Below are 20,955 nucleotides of genomic sequence, written 5' to 3'. Positions count from 1 at the left end.
CTGGGTGAACTGTTCAGCAGAGGCATATTTATGATTTCTGTGAAATACTTCCCTTGTTTCTCAACAAAAACACAACATGGTACCTGTTTTGGCTTCTAATAATATCATAACATAAAGAAAAGATGTCAATTCCAAGTCTTTTCATTATTATAGTCCCTCCAACCCATCTTCTGTGATGGAGAAGAGAGAAAGGTCTAGAAAAGATGCCACACCAAAGAGTCCAGGTAATAGACAGGAAATATTTTGAAATAAAGACCACACACTATAATTTTTAAATTTCATGACCAGGCTAACCTACGTTTTATTTAATGCAAATTACAGTACCAGTTAACTATTTCTGAACCAAGTCACACAGAACATAATGTATTTACAAAGGAGCCAAAGGGAGGAGATAAAATAATGAACATTAAGCATACATACCACAAAAAGTTTATACTTAAAATGAAAAAGTAATCAGTCACAGAGGCATTCAAGTAGTAATAACGTTATACATGTTTTGCTTCTTTGAATCAAGACAGCTTTGCGTGTGTATGCAACAGTTTGTATACAACCCACAGTCCATTATATATATATTTAGAACTCTGCTTTTAAGATGAAAGTGATCACGTTAATTGTGTGTACAAGCCCAAGTGATCAGCAACATAGTACAAATGCAAATTTTACAAGCAAGCATATTATTTATATATATAAATGGTTTTTTGTGTTTTTTCCCAAAAAACCAATAACAAACAACACTAGGAAGAGACATATCTCAAGCTAACCCTTTAGGTACCAGTCATTTTGCTTTATTGCCTTGTTGCAAAATGAAGCAAGGAATTAGTTCCTGTAGAAATATTAGGAATTAAAAGGAGTTCTGATGAGCACATCTGAAAAATATCAGTCCTGGGCTAGACAACAAACTGTGCTTTTTATTACTGGCTTTGATCTCTAGAGGCTAAGATATTTAATGGAGAAAAATGCTGATAACATTTTTAATTTGGGATTGTTTCAAATTAACACCAATTACAGACATCAACTATTTCTTGGCTTATTCATAGAAAGAACCTTGTTCAACCACCAGCTAGATGACATTAAAATAATCTGTTTTTAAAAATCCATAACATTGTTTGAAATAACATACTGCAAAATTAAGATTACCAGTGCCTTTTTTCTGATTTTTCAGTCAATGATAGAAAATATCATTAATGCCATTTTAGGATTATACACAACTGCAACGTAGACTAAGAGACTGTATACGGTACTTCATTTTAAACAAACCATAAAATTTAAATTCCAAGTGGACTGTCAGAAACAAAATACTTTCACTGACCTTTATGTCACCAGAAAAATGGCATCCTCTGTCTTACTGGAATGAACAGAAGATGGTTACAAAAAGCTTTTTAAAAAGCAACCTTTGGTTTGATAAAAAGTTCAGCATTTTGCCATTAAAAAAACCTCATGTAGAATATTAACAAGTTGAATATATATGAGCAGAGTTTTAAAATCAAGGCCCTTGTGCTGAGCACAAAAATTAACGTTCATAAAAAAATTGGCAAGTAAATGAGAACGGAGGTGCTACTCTACGTTAACAGACACTTAATACCACAACTTTCTTTCTGTCCAAAAAGGCTTGCAAGATTTTTAGATCTAAAATATACAGGTGTATATATGTGATCCCAGTTCTTCCCTCCCCAGTTACAGTTGCTTACTTATTTTACAGTCTCCAATTCTGTCTCTGAATGAACAACATGGCCAAGCAAAAGCTTTAAGCAACAGTGATCCAACAAGACCTACTGAAGAACATATTGGGCAATAATCTGTAAAAGATAAAGCTGTCATTTTAGATACCAAGATGTTATCTAAATAATGAAACCGGTTACAGTGGGGATATGTTTAAATAAGACAGCAAAAATGCTGGCTATCCTGATCCTGCTGAGCCATAACTCGTTGCTATCGATTCAGCAGGACGAGCACAGCCATGGATGTTTGGACACATTTTCTTTTAACTCTGCTACTGCCCATGAAATGGCTGAAAAAAGGAAAACGTTATCTGCACATATGAGGCATCTGTTACAAAAAGAAGAAAAAAAAATCATGGAAGCAAAGGCACTCCAAACTATATAGATACACTATACATTGCTAGAGTTATTGTTACAATAATACAGGCCAGTTATCTACTGTACATAGTTAGAATTATATGGCTTTAAAAAGCTTGTCTACATTTTGTCTGATTATTAAAACAAATTAACTGCCCTGAATGGTAACATTTGTTCATTAATAACAGTTCCTGTGTCCACTTATTTACATATAAAGCAATACAACTTAAAAGTTTAAGAACTAATGTACAAACTTGAATTTGGTGAGGAGCTTTTGTCAGTTTATTTACAAAAAATGATACTGAAACACCTGGATCTAGATTTATATAAAATTTTGCTTGCAGTTCTGCCATGATCCTTAGGGGAAAAAAGGCCAGGATCCTAGTTTTTACACACACACACACACACACACACATTTAAAAAAAGTGTTAAAGCTTTTAATTATTCTCTTCTATTATTTAAACCAATGAAAATAATACAAAATCTCCTAAGATCTCCTCTTTCTGAATTCAGACCACAAAACTGAGCTTTGACTATGATGGCCGCACAGTCAATATGGAAGATGCCAGTGGGCTCAAGCCGTTCAGCAAGAGAGTCTTCCAGGTCTCCCATCCATTATGGATTCTTTTCTAGTCTAGTTTTTTGAAAGACAGCTTCCCCTCTCATGGCTCTTAAAAATAGTTTAAATTATGATTTATGTGGTCTTTAAAGTCCTCTGATTTTTTTTAGAGAAGCCACCATTTTTTCTGGGCATGCCCCATTCTCCATTTGAGACACTACTTCTCTTCTCTCAATGACTTCACACCTAAAAAATGAATGTAAACTACTTGCTCTCCTTGGTCCAAATCTAATTTCAAAAGGTTTACCAATGAAAGATATTGCAAGGTAAAGTGTGTGTAATCTGATGTAAAGCTAAATAAGTACAGCTATCGAATCAAAAAGGAAGCTAGTCATATGAACCCATTAGTGCTTCATGCATTAGTAATGACATTCTTTCTCAAACTGTTTCAAGGCATATTGCTTTCATGTCACAGAGACCTTTGGCCACAATTTAATTGTCCAGAACAAAGACATAGGAAACAGGCATTTCTGCTTCTGGATGTAAAATATAAAAGGTAGCACTATGTATATGCATGTGTGTACATATATATAACACAATACACACACACACACGACACCTGGAGCAAGTAATCTATTTGTCAAGAGATTTAATATTCTCCATTGTGACAAAAACAACTTCTGAAAACCAGTAAACAAAAGTTAGAAAAAAAGAGGCTGAAAAAGATGAATTTAAATATAAACCAGGATTTCAACCTACTTGTTAAATAAATCTAACAACTTAAAACACTGTATGCTATGAAAATAGTGTGTCCATTCACATTATATTCTTGTATCTTTTCCCCAGTGTTCTTCTTCAAGAAAGAAATCAACTTAGAATCAAAATGAATGAACAGAATGCATGAGGATTTTTTCTATTTTCTGCACATGGAGATATGCACACCTACTCCCATCTACTGAGGTGTGGATATGATTAGTCATGCTTTCTTCTATGCTTTCCAGATTTTTTTTAATATCCAACTCCTAAAACATTGGGATAGGTATATTCAAGCCAATAGTGTGTGTCTGCAGAATTCTTCAGCGGCAAATGAAATTTAAGGTGATTTGTTCCTTATTTTTTCAAGCTTTTTTTTTCACACTGTTACTTCCCTCCTCCTTCATAATTCCCTTTGGCGACTCAGCATATTGTAGCACCTCATCTTGTTCTTCCTCCTCACTTAACACCAAGACATTTAATTCCAGCAAATAATACTCAAGATGAGCAACTTCTGTTAAACTCCTAACCAAATTCAAGTTGTGCACTACACCAAAAACTGAAACGTCACTTAAAAATACAAGGCTTCAGCAGAATGAGGGGTTTCTTTCTTTCCTTTTTTCTGGTATTGGCGGTGATTGTTGGAGGGCGTCAGATAAGATTCCTGATTCTAAAGTACACAACAGCAATTATCTGAAATTAGAAGATTGTCATGGGAAGAGAAATTGGTGTTCTAACCATCCATTTCCCTTTTCCCACCCCACTTATTCCCCTGCCCCAAAGAGCCTGCAGAGTGAGCATACAATGAAACTGGTTTTTTACAAGGTTAAATAAGAACAACAATTTTTAAAAATCCAACACTAAAATGAACAGTTTTTCCCCTTCTTTTTACATTTTCTTTCCAAATGTAACCAGTGTTGCTGAGTAAGACTCAAAATTACTGGTGATTGTTCCTGTACAAGCTGCTGCTTGAGATCAGTTCAGGTGGAGTTGGAAGCTGATGTTGAAGCTACATTATTGGTCTGAACTCGATCACCTGCACTGGCATCTGCAAATATCAGAAAAAAAATATGAAAGAGATGGTTACATGTCAATAATACGAAGTTTTATGGACAAGCTTCTATTCTGCTTTTTGTCCCAGGAAGGATAAATGAACTAAGGAAAGTCCCAAATTTGTCACCTAGAAATAGTGCATTCCAGAGGGAATGGCATCTTTGGCAAACAGAGGTTATAGTTCAGAATGTTTTTCATCTGCTGTTGAGAGGGAGAGGCAGATACACACACACACACATTCTTCATATATACAGTTCTAGTTACTTCACATAATATACCATGAGTTGTTAAAGATTTTGTCTGTAATCTGCCTAATGAGAGGATGATTTAATTCTACAAATGAAGGTAATATTGTCAGATGTAGAGGAGAAATGTTAGATAGCATTGGTAAAATAAATGTTTGCTCATTTACGTGGGTTTTTAGGAGCCAATTATAAAATCCATTCTTTATAACTGCCGAGTCCTACACGGGCTCTTTTAGGAATTTAGAAAAATTATGTACAGGGATATCACTTGAGTATCAATGGCAAAGGCATCCTTCATATTGCATGGAAGAAAGTCATTCCTGTATTTTGCTATGAAAACCATATTAATACACCAGAAAATGTGATGGTGATACAGAGCATCTTGACTGGCTCCTGTAATGATATATGAAAAAGACCTGAAGAGACAGAATAGAAAACTGCTGCATGATGAATGGTCAGATAAGAGAGGGAATCGCCAACAGATGCATAATGGGTGGAGAAAGAGATTCCCCAGCTTCTCAGGCTATAAAGGAGACAATGGGAGATCTGTCCTTTCACACTTGCAAAGTTTTTTTTTTAATGTAGCTTTTTACCATAAAGTACAATTAGGTCATCTGGTTGTGTTTCCTGACTGGCCTCCCTGGCAAAGCTGACAGCTCCTCAGACTGGATGATACTTAACATGTTAGTGAGAACAGTTGAAAATCTATTGGAGTATTAATAGAGATCAGCCCTGCCTGGTTTGGCTTGACACCGCAAAGGCATTCTGCCATTAAAAGAAGAAAGGGAGGGGGATGAAAGGAGGAGGAGGGAGGGGGAGGATGAAAGGGGAAAGGATGAAGGGACAATAAAGCTTTGTATGTATGTGATAGGAAATCAGGAGGGGGGATGACAGGAGATAAGGACTGGAGCAGTCAGATTCTGCTTGTACAAGTACCCCACAGCCAGGCACCCTGAGAAATATCCTGATTGTCAACCTGAAGAGGAAACCACCTCTACTGTGGGGACCATGTAAACAAAATAGGCTCAAAGGAGCAACCAGGAATTGAGGAAAAAGCATCCTCAAAATCCCCTACTGGAGGGCTGGATCTATCTGGATAGCTGGTAGAGGACAACCCACCAAGACCCTAATGATCCCTTGGGGTCGGGAAAAAGAAAGAATGAGAAGAGAAACCCATGGGAATGACATTCACCCATGGGGGTCATGGCAGCCGATGGCAAGAGACCCAAGAGGAGCTGGAGGAACCGGATGAAGAATCAAGTACATGCAAACAGGAGTGAGAGGACTGGATGCTGGAGCAAGCCGTAGGTTCCTGAGATGTTCTTTTGGTACTCAAAGCTCGAGAAGCCCTAGCCCTGGGGCCACATCCTGCTGACCAGCCAACTCCAGTCCCGGCAAGCGAGGGGCAACTACCTATGCCACTGCAATAGCGGCAGCAGCAGCGAGATTCTCAGCAACTGCAACCATCCCAGCGCCTGGCCCCACAGCTCAGCCTGCATCGGCTGCAGGAGCCAATGAAGGGACTAAGGTGTGATGCGTGATCATGGCGTTAAGTGGGGTAACAGCTGAATGGATCATCACCTCCACAACAATGACATCTTGGAGCTGAGAAATTCAACCACTTCATGGCTGCACTTCAGAAGTGCTTTGAACACCTTCTAGCCAATGGCAAAGCCAGAGATTGCATAAATGTTATCAGCTAAGGGCACAGCAAGGTGGCAGAGTACACCCAGGAGTTTCGTGACCTAGCCTGCCAACTGGGTAGAAAACATCTTGATTGGATGTTTCCAAGATGGGGTAACTGATGAGGTCTACAACACCTGCATTTCTACAGTGTCTCCTACCCCCATGGCTGGTATGTGCTATCAGAGGAAGTGGAAATCAACCTGGCTCAATCCAAATACTGGTCGAGCTGTGGATTTTCTCCTGAAAAGAAAGAGGCCCCAAAACTAGTGCCCATGCCGCTGGCTTCACTGGCTGCTTCAGGTGTGGGAAGGAGGGGCATCAATTCACTGGCTGCTTCAGGTGTGGGATGGAGGAGCACTGACCTGTCGACTGCCAAGCTGCATACCTAGCCCAGAAGGCGACTTAGGCTCCTGTCCAAAAACCAGCAAAGCCATTAACAGCTCTTGAAACCACCATGAAGGGAGTAGGTCATAGAGTTCACCCCTTCCACCAATGAAGGCAGGAGTACTCGCACTGACCCGGTGAGCAGCCCAGTGAAAAGCTAGTCAGACTACAAGATGATCTCTTGGTAAATCACCCAGTTAACCCAGTGACAATCCCCATAGAACTCATGGTTTAGTCCTTAGATCAAAAAGGGAGCCTTGTAGTTCTCCTGGACTCGGGGTGCACCAGATGCCTGGACAACCCTGCCCTTGTCAAGAAACTGGGTGTGAGACTCAAACAGCTTAAAATCCCCACTGCTTTTTGCCAGATGATGGCTCAGCAGCGAAGCCTCCCACTGATATTTGTTACTGAACCAATAGAGATGAGGATGGATGCACACACAGAGAACTTAGTTTCATTGTAGCCCCTGGAATGGAAAGGACTGGCTTCGTTCCAGAAACGGAGTTCCTATGTGAAAAGAAGGAAGTGGTTGGTAAAGATCCGGTAAGCCAGCTGTGAAGGGGGAGGGGAAAAGGCCCATCAAAAACCTACCCCAAAGTTGCAGTAGGTGAAACTGCAAAGGGAGATGGGAGTAGCTGCCAAAGATCAGTCTCAGGGTGACCCTCAGATCCTCAACGAGTATTGAGACTTACTGGACCCATTCAGTGAAAAGGCATCCAACACACTCCCACCCCACCAGCCAATAGTAATCCTACTAACTATCCAAACCTAAACTGTATTCCATGACCCCTAGGGAATTGCAGACTTTTATAGACAGAAAGCTGAAGTGTGGATTCATCCAACCTGCCTGTCAGTCTCTGTTTTGCTTACTTGCTTTCGGCTGCCATGGCATGCCATGGGGTTTCATACAACCGGCTAGGCCACGGGTGGCCGCACCTGTATTGTTCAGAGAAAAGAAAGATGGCTCCTTTCATTTATGCGTTAATTACAAAAATTTAAATGGGATTTGCGTGGAAAATGTATACCCTCTACCACTCATGAAGGATATGTTAGCCCAGTTGGGGATGGGAAAATTTTTCATGAAGTTGGACCTAAGGGAGGCCTACTACAGAGTCAGAATCAAAGAGGGGAATGAGTGGAAAACTGCTTTCAATTGTCCTTTGGGATGCTTCCAGTTCAGAGTACTCCCATTTGGACTGCAGGGGGCGCCAGCAGTTTCCATGCAATTAATAAATGGAGTTTTGCATAAGCACCTGTACAAGGGCGTGTTAATCTACCTTGACAACATCCTTATCTACACAGAAACATGTGATGAACACGTGACTTTGGTGCTCTCAGTACTCAAAAAATTCTGGGCCGCTGAAGTTTATGCCAAATTATCTAAATGTGAATTTTATCAGGAAAAGATTGATTACCTAGGATACCGTATCTCCCACAAAGGCAGCGAGATGGACCCAGAAAAAGTCCAGGCTGTCACTGATTGGGCACCTCCTCGCACCCGCAAGCAATTGCAAAGTTTTCTGGGATTTGCAAATTTTTATCATCAATTTATTCCCTCGTTCACTAGCATTGCACTGCCCATTACAAATCTCCTAAAATCAAAGGAAGAAACCAAACCTAGGCCGGGCAAGCCTTTGAACTGGACTATGGAATGTCAAGCCGCTTTTGAGAAATTAAAGCGACTCTTTGCAGAGGAACCAGTTTTGAAACACCCCGATATGGATGCGCCATTCTTGGTACAAGCTGATGCCAGTGACGTGGCGGTTGGGGCAGTATTACTTCAAAAAAACACCGAGGGTAAATTGCAACCGTGCGCTTACACCTCATGTAAGCTTACAGAGACAGAAAGGAGGTGTGCCATATGGGAAAAGGAAGCTTTTGCTGTCGGATGGGCTTTGATGACCTGGCGACACTTCCTAGAGGGAGCGAAACACCCTTTTGAGGTATGCACTGATCATAAGAATATAGAAGTGTTGAAGACCCCGCGTAAGCTGTGACCTAAACAAGTGCGTTAGTCAACTGTTTCAATTTTACCCTCAAATACATTCCCTGGGGGAAGAACGTTATGGCTGATGCCTTGTCCAGGCTTCCCCAGTACAACAGCTCTAGGTTGAGCGTGGTTCATCTATTCATCCCAGCTAAAAATCTGGCTGCCCCAATGATTACTAGGAGCCAAGGTCCAGTGGACTTGGATGTGACTACGGACCTAATGAACAAACTCAAAGAGGGCCTTGAATTCGACGACTGGTTCAAGAATCATTCTGATGAATGCACCATGAAGGATGGACTGGCTTGGGTAGGAGCTAAACTGTATGTTCCTGCTAACCTGAAACCTGTTGTTCTTCAACGGGCCCACGATTTGAGAATGGCGAGCCATTTTGGATCTGTAAAGACTTTACATTTGATTAAGAGGCAATTTTGGTGGCCTTCATTGAAAAAAGATATTGAATCCTACATAGTCGGTTGTCCCATCTGTGTGGCCGCAAAAAGACCACCGGGGAAGCCCCAAGATCTCATCCAAAGTGTTGCCAGTCCTGGGGCCCTATGGAAGGAGATATCGATGGACTTTATTGTCGAGTTACCAGAAAGTCTGGGGAATACCGTTATTTGGGTTATCACTGATCTGTTTTCTAAACAGGTTCATTTTGTGCCTTGCTCCAAGATCCTATCAGCGAAGTCGTTGGCTAAATTGTTTATTTTACATGTATATAGGTTACATGGAGTGCCTGAATGCATTATTTCGGATGGGGGGGGGTTTCCAATTCACCTCCCCCTTTTGGAAAGAGTTCCTGAAATTGCTTGGCTCTCTGCCCAGGGACTAAGCTCCACCCACCATTCTCGGACTAATGAGGCTTGTGAATGGACTAGCTCAGTTTTGGAGCAGCACCTCTGATGTTTCATCAATTATCAACAGGATAATTGGGCTGAACTGTTACCACATGCAGAGATGGCGTACAATAATTCTGTACACAGCAGTACCGGCATGATCCTTTTAAAGTTGTGTTTGGTCAGGACTTTGTGCCAATTCCTGAACTGCCTCAAGAGAAACCGCAAATGTTATCCTTGTCTGATTGAAGTGATCAACTTCGGCAGTTTTGGCCCATGACCCGCAAAGCATTGGATGCGGCCCACCAAGTTCACAAAAAACATGCGGATAAGAAAAGGGCTAAGTCAAAAGAGTACCAAGTTGGGGATAGGGTGTTTTTGTCCACCAGGTTTCTGCAAACCACCCAAAAATCGAAGAAGCTGGAGCCGAAGTATGTAGGTCCGTTCCCCATTGTAAAAATCATAAATCCTGTATCGGTGAAGTTGGAGTTGCCAAAGAACCTTAGAAGAATTTATCCTGTATTTCATGTGAACTTGTTGAAACAGAGCACACTTCTTCCTTTCGTCCACCTCAACCTTCACCTCCGGTCCCTCTTCTTATTGAGGGAGAGCAACATTTTGAAGTTAAAAAAATCTTAGACTCCAGAAAACATATAGGTTGCATTCACTATTTGGTCTCCTGGAAACATTTTCCCCCCTCCCAGGCTGAATGGGTCGACAAGTCTCATATTAAGGCTCCCAGAATTTTGCAGAAGTTCTACACCAATTATCCTGATAAGCCTTGATATTAGGATAGATGTGTATACTATATTGTTATTTTGTATTGTTTTTCTCTCTCTCTTTTTCTGCAGGCGTGATATCTCTTTCTGAAGGAGGGCCGGATGTCAGCCTCTGTTTCACTTACTTGCTTTTGGCTGCCATTGCAACGGGGGGGGGGCGTGGTATTTGGGATGCGAATAATTGGTACAGGAGTGATAGTCATAAAGGGAGTTTTGTTCTCACCATCTTCTGAGCATGCTGGTGGCCGATGTTTGGACCTGGTCAAGGCCAACCATCCTGCATACCAACCTGATGATGCTTCTTGGAGATGCAACCCACATGGCACCTTAGGGAGTTGCAGATTGGGCAATGGGGTGGGGGTTGTTGGAGGGAGGGTGCTGGGCAAATGTTTGATATGTATGATTTCGTGTTTTTCTGACTCAGACCTTGCTTTACTTCGCTGCTATCTATTCATAACTAGTAAAAGTACTTTTAATTCCACAAACAATGGAGTTGAGAGGTTTATTTCTTGGTTACTGAGGGAGGCACGCCTGACACTGCCAGATGCAGGGTGGCTGCCCCAGTACTTTTTAGGGAAAAGGATGGGTCCCTTTGTCTATGCGTGAACTACCATGGGCTCAACGCGATGTGTGTGGAAAACGTTTACTCACTCCCCCTCATGAAGGACATGCTAACCTATATGGCAGGGGTGTCCAAACTTTTTGTGAGGAGGGCCAGATTTGGTGAGGTGAAAATGTGTGGGGCCTATCATTCAGCCTGACATTCTTTGAACCCTTAACATTAAATGCGAATTAAGTACCGTATTTTTCGGAGTATAAGACACACCTAGATTTTGAAGAGGCAAATTAAAAAAAAAGTTTTTGCACTCTCCCACGAAAATGGGCCTATTTTTTAAAGTGAATGAATAGCCTTTAAGAGGCTTCTAGAGTGCTCCTGGGGGCTGGGGGGGGGGGCAAAGTTGAGCAAAAAATGGCCCGTTTTTTGCTCATTTATGCCCTCCACAGCCCCCAGGAGCACTCTGAAAACCTCCTAAAGGCTATGCACAGCCATTTTGGTGAAGGGGGCAGAGTTTTGGGAGGCAAAAAATGCTGTATTCAGTGTATAAGATGCACCCAGATTTTTAGCCTCTTTTTTGAGGGGAAAAGATGCATCTTTATACTTCGAAAAATACAGTATTTTATGAAAGACTAAACAAATAACTCCAGTGGGGAGAAGAGGCTGCGGGCCGCTTGAAATTTGGAAAAGGGCCACGTTTGGCCCCCGGGCCGCACTTTGGACATGCCTGCTATATGGCGAAGGGAAAGATCTTCACCAAGTTGGATTTGTGGGAGGTGGACTACCAAGTAAGGAACAAAGCAGGGGATGAGTGGAAAACAGATTTCAATTGCCCCTTAGGATGCTTCCAGTTCCGGGTCCTCCCTTTTGGACTGCAACACGTTGCTGAGTTTATGCAACTAATAAACAAAGTGCTGCATGAACACCTGTAAAAGGAAGTGTTAGTTTATCTGGATGACATTTTTATCTATACTGACACAATGCCACAACATGTAAAACTAGTTAGAGCTTTGCTCAAGAAGCTTCAAAAGGCCAAGCTATCCAAATGCAAATTCTACTACAGTAAAATTGACTTTCTATCGTATCTCCCATGAGGTGATAGAAATGGACCCCAAAAAGGTGCAGGCAGTGCTAGAGTGGACTTTTCCCTGCACCTGGAAGCAACTATAAAACCTCCTCGGGATTTGTCAATTATATCACCAGTTCATTCTCGTTTGCCCAGATAGTCCTCCCCATCACCAACCTACTGAAGACAAACGGGTAGGGTAAACCCAAACCAACCAGCCGCTTAAATTGACTATGGAATGCTGGGCTGCATTCTAAAAGCTTAAGCGCTTGTTCACAGAGAAGTTGATGCTGAAGCACCCAGACCCCATAAGAAGCAGGAAAATGGAAAAGTTCAATTCATGATGAATGATAAAATTGACTACGCAAGAACACCTTATACATCAGTGAATTGAAATTGATTTTAGAAGAAGTAATTGATCAAATGATATCAGTTTAGTGGACAATCCTTCGATATAATGGTTATACACATTTTTGCTCCAATCATTTAGAAAGAAGGGGATGATAAATTTAATGTTCAAGTTCAATTTGAAATCAACAGAACCTGCAAGTAAGATAACTTGCCTGTGGTTTGCGACTACAATGCTTTCAGGCAAAGAACCAAGACACTGTGAGCTGATCAAAGTTACTTCTTTATCTGTTGCCTGCCTGTTTATGAGAATATTGCTAGACTGACTGCATTCTCTTGGGAACGATCAAGGTTTCAGGGATTTAGGGGAGATAAGATCTGCTGCTGCTTCCTTCTACGCAAGGATTCTAAGCTCAGCCCCCTCTTCCCACCTCTTCCCACTCTAGCTCGAGATTCCACTATAAATGCTGAAGTTTGAAGGGGGAGTCTATAATAAACCCTGTGGAATGACCTCCCCCCTGATATCAGGGCTACCTCTGACCTCCGCTCCTTCCGTGCAAAGCTCAAGACCCACCTCTTCCAATTAGCTGGCCTGGCTCAACCATAGTCCTACCTTATCGCTCCTGACGGTTTTTTTAAATTTTGTAATTTAATCGCGGGTGTTTTAAATTGTCTATTTTAAACTCTATTTTATATATTTGATAGCTCCTCCATGTATATGTATATGTGTATGTACGTGTATGTGTTTATTTTTATCTGTGTATGTATTCTTCATTTGTATATTGTATGTGTTTTTATTGTACGCCGCCCCGAGTCCTTCGGGAGAGGGTGCGGCTAACAAATAAAAATTTATTATTATTATTATTATTAATTAGGCCGTATGGCCTAGGAAACAAAAATGAAGCATGAAAAGGGTTTATCAGTTTCTGCCAATCCAATTGTTTCTTTATTGCTAACACATTCTTCAAACAATCTATATATCTCCAAATCCAATTAGGTTCTTGGATAAAAATCCTAAAGGGGAAAACAACTCAAGAATCTTGGTAAACTCTTAAAAATATGATCATAAAAGCCCAGACAAGCCCAATACTGAGAAAGAAAAACAAGAAATCCAAGAAGAAACCAGCATAGTTGAACAAAGATCACTCTGACAAATTGAAAGACAAAAAGGACGAGTACAAAAAATGAAAGAAGGACACACAACTAAGGCAGAATATCAGCAGATAACCAGAATCTGCAAAGACAAAGTCAGAAAAGCAAAGGCTCAGAATGAACAAAGACTTGCAACAAAAGTCAAAGTTAATTTTAAAAGTTTCTTCCAACGTATAAATAACAAGAAAAAAATCAAGGAAACAGTTGGTCCACTAAAGACACAAGACAGCAAGGAAGTAACAGGCAATAGAGACAGCAGAGATGCTTAACCATTCTTTGCATTGGTTTTCACGCAAAAAGAAACTATAGTCCAACCTACTAAAAACATAACTGTAAAAGACAGACTAGAAATAAAAGTTAAAATAAGCAAAAAAATAGTAAGAGAACACCTGTCTGATATTGATTAATACAAATCACCAGGCCCTGATGGATTACATCCCAGAGTTCTAAAGGAGTTGGCAGATGTCATCTCAGAACCATTGTACCACATCTTTCAAAAATCCTGGAGCACCAGGGAAGTACCAGAGGACTGGAAAACAGCTGATGTGATTCCCATCTTTTTTAAAAAAAGTGTGGGGGGGGACAGACCCAGGAAACTGCAGATCAATCAGCCTAACATCAATACCTGGGAAGATACTGGAAAAGATAATAAAAAAACAGATCTGTCAACATCTAGAAACGAGTAAAATAATAACTTGCAGTCAGCATGAGTTTGTTAAAAAACGATCATGTCAAACTAATCTTATTTCATTCTTCAACATAATGACTAAATTAGTAGACCAGCGAAATGCTGAGAACATAGTATATTTAGACTTTAACAAGGCATTCAACAAAGTAGACCATAACCTACTTCTTGGTAAGCTATAAAAAAGTGGAATAGATAGCATCACCATCAAATGGATTTGTAATTGGTTGACAAACCGTACTCAATGAGTAGTCCTTAACGGGTTGACGTCCACATGAAGTAAGCAGTGGGGTACCACAAGGTTCTGTCTTAGGGCCAGTACAATATCTTCATAAACGACTTAGATGAGGGAATAGAAGGGGAACTTACCAAATTTGAAGATAGTACTAAGCTGGCAGGAATAGCTAACACCCTAGAACCGTGATGGCAAACCTATGGCACATGTGCTGGAAGTGACATGCAGAGCCATCTCTCTGGGCATGCGAGCTGTCGCCCGTTGCTCTTCCAGGTTCCAAAGCGCTATGCAGCTGGTCTTCACACGGGTGGGAGCACCGGAAACCGGAACAGCAGCCTCCCAGTGCACATGTATGTCCAAAGACCAGCTGGCCGGTGCGCATGCATGTGCTGGAAAGCAGAACATCATCTTCTGATGCTCTTCCAGTTTCTGGAACACACACGGGCATGTGCTCCCATTTCGGCACTCGGTGCCGAAAAGGTTTGCCAACACTGCCCCAAAAGATAGTCTCAAGATCCAGATGCATCTTGATCGACTTGAACACTGGACCCTATCTAACAAAATGAAATTCAATGTAGACAAAAGAAAAGTCTTACATTTAGGCAAGAAAAAAGTACACATACAGACTGGGTGAAACCAGGCTTAATAGCAGTAACTGTGAGAGGGATCTTGGAGTTTTAGTCAACAACCAGTTAAATATGAGCCAGCAATGTACGGCAGCAGCCAAAAAAGCCAACACAATCCTAAATTGCATTAACAGAGAGATACAATCAAGATCAAGTGCGGTACTAATACCACTCTATAAAGCCTTAGTAAGACCATATTTAAAAAACTGCATCCAGGAGAAGGGTAATGACTTTTTGGTAGCAATGGCAACTAAGAATTGTTAACAACTGGAAATATTAAACTTGATCACCACTGGGTATACAATGAATGCGTTAAAAGCACTTGTGAGATAGAGTCTATCTTTGTCAAGCCTGAACATCATGTTTTGTTTTTATATGGGAGGTTTATATATCTACTAGTAGTTGTTCTAATAGGTTACGAATGAAAGTAAATAGTCTCTGATGTGGAGGATATAAAATATTAAATAAGTATCTAGGGACAGTCCAGGGAGAAGGAACAATCCATCCTATAAAAGGATAGGAGACTTTGGCTCTGTCATTTTGGATATCTAGAACCCACAAACTCTGCTTCAGTTCAATGTTAGCAGGCCTCAAAGCAGGCAGTGCTGAGAACACAAGATTTGTCACTTTAGGGTGGAATCTAGCAAGGTAAGATACACTAGGAAGTCCTTTGTTTAAGAACCACAATTGATTTGGGCAAAATGATCACTAAACAAATCACGAGAGAGGGTGGGGAAAGAGAGAGAGAGAGGATGTAAAGATAGTTGGTTGTTGCCACTTGATTTAGATAAAATTTCCTTGTTTCTTATGAAAAGCACAACAAGGCACAGAAGATGTTCTGGTCATCCATTGTGCTTAGTCCTATGTCTGATTGTTTCGACTCAGATGGGAACTAGGAATAGAAAGTGAGGCTGACACTGTGTACTTCTCCTTCACTTAAATCAGAATTATGCACCAGTCTCAATATCATCATCATGACTGCTCTTCAAAAGAGTAAAAATAAAGAAGTCCTGAAGCAATGAGTGAGTGACAAAGCACAAATACACTGGGAGCTGTAGTCAGGGACCTGCACACAAGCAATTCAGGTCTAATAGTCACTTTTAATTGACCAAAGCTGCATTGAAACCCAATATTTGCCTAGGTGAGTTAGCAGTCTTTTTTAGGAATGCACTGCTCACCTCCACAGTATGAAGATGGAACTATAATAGGTGCCCCAAACTTTCCCTGCTTCACTATACGCTGGTCAGTTCACCACAACTAGTGGGGATCCCATCGGTGGTTGAACAAACATAAGATACCTCTCACCATTGTCACTTGAACATGTTCATGCTTTTGGACAACACTAGGAGAACAGCTTTAGTTGCAAGAGAGCTTGCAAGATACACTGCAGCCCTGAGTAAGATTCTTCTTCTCAACAAAGGTCAGCTGGCTATATACTTTTTTCTGCAGTCATGACAGTGATGAGTGTTTTGATGCTGGAGTTGGGTTGGAAGTGGTTGATGGAACTCATTTTGTTTGGAAACACTGCCGTTACCACTATAGCTACTCTGATCAGTGCCTGTGTGTCTCACAATGATTAACCCTGAGAAACAAAAGGTTCTGTGAAGAATTAGATGCCCAACTCTCAGTTTGTTTGGCAACTTTAATGCAAATATATCTCTTCATCACCAGTAACAACTTTCTGTCTGCCTACCATAACAAGACCTCTTTGGATACCCCTTTGCTCTAGGTTTGGCATTTTATTGATTATGTCATTGTCAGAAGAAAAGCAAGGCAGGATGTCAGAGTAATTAAGGACGTGTGGTGCTGACTGTTGGACATGTCGCAGGTTCATTGTCTCTAAAATGAAGCTCCACATCGGACTCAAAAGATGACCAAAAGAAAACAAGGCTATGAAAACAATTAATCTAGTTAGCTTGAAGAACCCCAGCATGGCTTCAGCACTGGCTGAAGACTTAGTAACTAAGGTTGTTGACCTACATCTTGCTAGCTGTGCAAGTCTAGAGCTATTAGGGCCAACAATTACAGTGTCTACCTGACTGTCCAACATGTGGCAGGACATTCCATGCCCAAATTGGCCTGACCAGTCATTTCTGGACACATCACACTTAGTTGTAATGTAACTAATGGTGCTGAGGTCTTCATCTATGATGCTGGGCAAACAACACTAAATCTTTATGTAATTTTCTAAACCTTTATATTAAAAGATTTATGATAAATCTATAAAATATATTGATTCAAGATTAAATAGTGGTAATAACACTGGGATGGTCAGCATTGTGTCACTGAAGATTGTGGGTGGAAGAACTGCACACCAAGAAAAAATATGGTAGATATAAATATGATCTCACCTGAGGCTGCTGGAGTATTGGTAGAAGTTGAAACAGCGGCTTGATTTCGAGCATGAGCAGGTATGAGGATTGCAGCCAGAGCTGGATTGCTTGACAATTCTAGAAGGAAGTTGAAGAAAGATCATTTATAACAAAGCACAATTCAATTATCTAATTTAGCAGATCTCCTGATGAAGCCAGGAATGTAAGGAAGATCTATGAAAAGTTATATGATAATCATTACTGCCATGGAAAAATAGAGGAATAAGGTTAAATCCCACCAGTGCTGACAAGCACACTGCTGTGAGGCATATGGGAAGGACAGAAGAATGCCAATACTGTTTCTAACACTTTAAAAACCCTTTTTCTATCAAAACTGTAGATCATGTGCCACAATCTTTTTTTTCAAAAAACTAAAGCAGACAATCCATTCATAAGCAAGAGACTAAAACAGGGGATGAGTAGAAAAAAGATTTCAATTGCCCCTTAGGATGCTTCCAGTTCCGGGTCCTCCCTTTTGGACTGCAAGGGGTCCCTGCTGTGTTTATGCAGCTAATAAATGAAGTGCTGCATGAACACCTGAAAAAGGGAGTTTACCTGGATGACATTTTAATCTATTCTGACACAATGCGGGAACACGTAAAACTAGTCAGAGCTGTGCTCAAGAAGCTTCAAGCGGCCAAACTATATTCCAAGCTAAATGTGAATTCCACTAGAGTAAAATCTGTCTGGAGAGCCACTGACAAGCTGCATGGATAATTCTGACACAGACAAATCAATGATCTAACTTAGCATGATAGATTCTTAAAAAGCAGCTGTGCAGTTCAAGTGCTACGGGGCATCATCTAAAAAATATACACATTTTGGTATATATTTGGAGGGGACTATAATGAAAACTGCTCAGGTGTGAAGAATTACTTTAACTTTTTGTACAAATAATTATTCTTCCAAATGGAACTGCATTAATAATAGTAAAGTCCTACACATATCTATTAAGAGGATTCTTGACCTTTTGGCTAAGATCAAATGTATACCTATTCAGATGCAACTTATTCCCAGCTACATAGGATTTTTAAAATGATTTTCCTACATTAATATATCAAAACATTTCTAATAAAAAAGCATTGCTTTTAGAAAAAGTATTATTTTCACTACAAAATGTAGGCAGGAAAAATAGTCTGAAAAGGGGTAGTCTCCCTTATAGTGCTGAGAAGAAGACACTACTTTTAAAATGTTTCCTATGATAGCAACAAAGAAACTATTTAGTTGGTTACTTTGTGTCTTCAGCAAGTTTGGGCTACAAACATGATCCCCAAAAATACAAAACCAAATAATGATTCCATTTAGCAATATCAATAGCATTTAGACTTACATATCGCTTCACAGTGCTTCATTGCCCTCTCTAAGCCGTTTACAGATTCAGCATATTATCCCCATCAGTCTGAGTCAGTGGTGGGTTCCTGCCGGATCGCACCGGATCACGCGCTCCCTTTCGGCACTAAACCCGGAAGTACGGTCTTGCCCCGCCCCTGGCGACGCAACGACGCTTGCCTGCGCTCCACCAGCTCGGCTGGGAACGGAGACGTTTCTCTGCCCAGCAATGTCTTCAGTGGAGTGGTGGCAGCCTGGCAGGCTGAGCCTGCGTCCCTTTCAGGCGCTCCGCTCCGCTGAGGAAACGTCTCCGTTCCCAGCCGAGCTGGTGGAGCGCAGGCAAGCGTTGTCGCGTCGCCAGGGGCGGGGCAAGACCGTACTTCCGGGTTTAGCGCCGAAAGGGAGCGCGCGATCCGGTGCGATTCGGCAGGAACCCACCACTGGTCTGAGTCCTCATTTTACCAACCTTGGAAGGATAGACGGCTGAGTCAATCTTGAGCCTAGTGAGATTTGAACTGCCAAATTGCAGTCAGCTGGCAGTCAGCAGAAGTAGCCTGCAATACTGCATTCTAACCACTGAGCCACCATGACTGTTTAACAATATTTAGCACTTTTTGAAAATATGTTCAATCCCACTGTGTGTATATATATATATGCTTGCTATTTTATATTTTAGAAATAATCTACATTTAAAAATTGACTATTTGGTGTTCTTACTTATTCATTTAATTATTGCACTATGGACTATAACCTCATCTACATTCATTTATTAATAATTCATTTAGGAAATGACTTGCCAACTATGATAGAGATCATTTAGATTATGGATTCAATTACTTTTTACATCATTTGTCTCTATCAAGAATGAACTGGTTACACGCACACACAAACACAGACACAAAATGTGCAAATGTTTCCTTCTGTTCCAACCCTCTAGTCTATGCTAAGGAAAGAGTACTTTCTTTTGAAGTGCCCAACACTTTATCCATTATTCATTCTAACTTCACTTGAGAGGATGCCATATTCTGGTATGTTTCGAAATTACCTTGAGTAGTGAAGTTAAAGAGTGCAGGTTTCTCTCGACCACTTGGCAATTTGATGTTTGGGTCCCGTAATTCATCAAAGAAAGAATGTGCACATGCTTCCAGTGGAGTCAGGCGGGCAGTTGGGGTATATTCCAACAGACGGCTACATAGAGCTATTGCTTCTGGTGGAGTGCGGGGTCGGAAGACCTATGGGGAAAAAAAAAGGGCAGGCTGACCATTTTGTTTTAATCTTACTGACAGACTATGAGCCTGAACAATTATGCTGGTGTAGGTATTATTTTGTTTTTTGTTTTTTAAAAAGCTAACATCAGATTTTTACCAACTGGCTAAGGCAAAAATGCTTATTGGCAAGGAGCTATACTGAATAAAGTTGAATTTACAAAATCCCTGAGGACATGACGGACATCCAGCACCAATCTGAGGAAATTTAGGATCAAAGGAAATAATACCTTTAAAAACATAAATGATGCCGCTAGGTTATGCAGATGGGCTGGAAAAGAGGAAAAAAGCAAGTGATGGGATATTTTGAGGATTGAGTGTTATATAATCCCATTTAATTAGAACTAAATCCAAAATATAGATTTGGATTTATCAAACTGGTTTACACTAGCTAATTTGTTAGTAGTTTTAGTGGCTCTTTTAAATTACTTGGCAAGGAATTAATTAAAATATTGTGTATTCTCAACATGCAATCATCACTTTTGCACTGCATATTTTCTTGGAGATTCAGGACTGCCTTAAATGTTAAACTTCCTGACAATGGAAACAATTAATCAGTGGAATAGGTTGACTCCATAGATTGTATTCTAGTTCTAAACTGTTTTTTCACTTATGTGGAATGTGCCCTATAGGTCTCGGGAGGATAAACAATGGTTAAACCTTAATGTATTGCGATAAACTGAATTCACAGTTCTACAAAATGAACACAATAGCATATAGACCAGATGCAAAATCAAATGCAGATCTGCATAAATACATTTTTAAAAGACGCATTAACTTAAAGAACATGGAAAGTGCTTCAAAGTTATTCTAGCCTCTAATTTAGACAGGGGGAGACTAAGCCTAATTTTATATACTACTAAAAAAATGATGAGTTTTTACAAAGTAATCAAAACTTGTGAGGGAGAGTCCCAAACACCAGATTAAAACAAAACAGAATAGAATTTAGAGTAAATGAAAA

General features: G+C 40.5%; 1 protein-coding gene across 7 annotated transcripts in view; it reads right to left on the bottom strand.

The window, feature by feature from the left end:
- Positions 1–268: 268 nt before the first annotated feature.
- The window catches only part of GSK3B (glycogen synthase kinase 3 beta), a 129,438-nt gene continuing 108,751 nt past the window's right edge, over positions 269–20,955 (bottom strand). For all 7 annotated transcript variants that reach the window (XM_081941664.1, XM_081941666.1, XM_081941667.1 and 4 more), the window contains 3 exons: positions 19,775–19,961; positions 17,380–17,478; positions 269–4,435 (listed from right to left, as the gene is read on the bottom strand). In XM_081941664.1, the coding sequence (XP_081797790.1) occupies positions 4,368–4,435; positions 17,380–17,478; positions 19,775–19,961 (354 nt within the window). In that variant the 3' untranslated portion in view covers positions 269–4,367. The remainder of the gene's footprint in view (positions 4,436–17,379; positions 17,479–19,774; positions 19,962–20,955) is intronic.

The sequence above is a fragment of the Natrix helvetica genome (assembly GCF_964273705.1).
Source record: "Natrix helvetica genome assembly, chromosome: 2".
In the NCBI taxonomy this organism is placed as follows: Eukaryota; Metazoa; Chordata; class Lepidosauria; order Squamata; family Natricidae; genus Natrix; species Natrix helvetica.
Note: the sequence above shows the minus strand (reverse complement) of the source record. Positions and strands in the feature narration are given on the sequence as shown.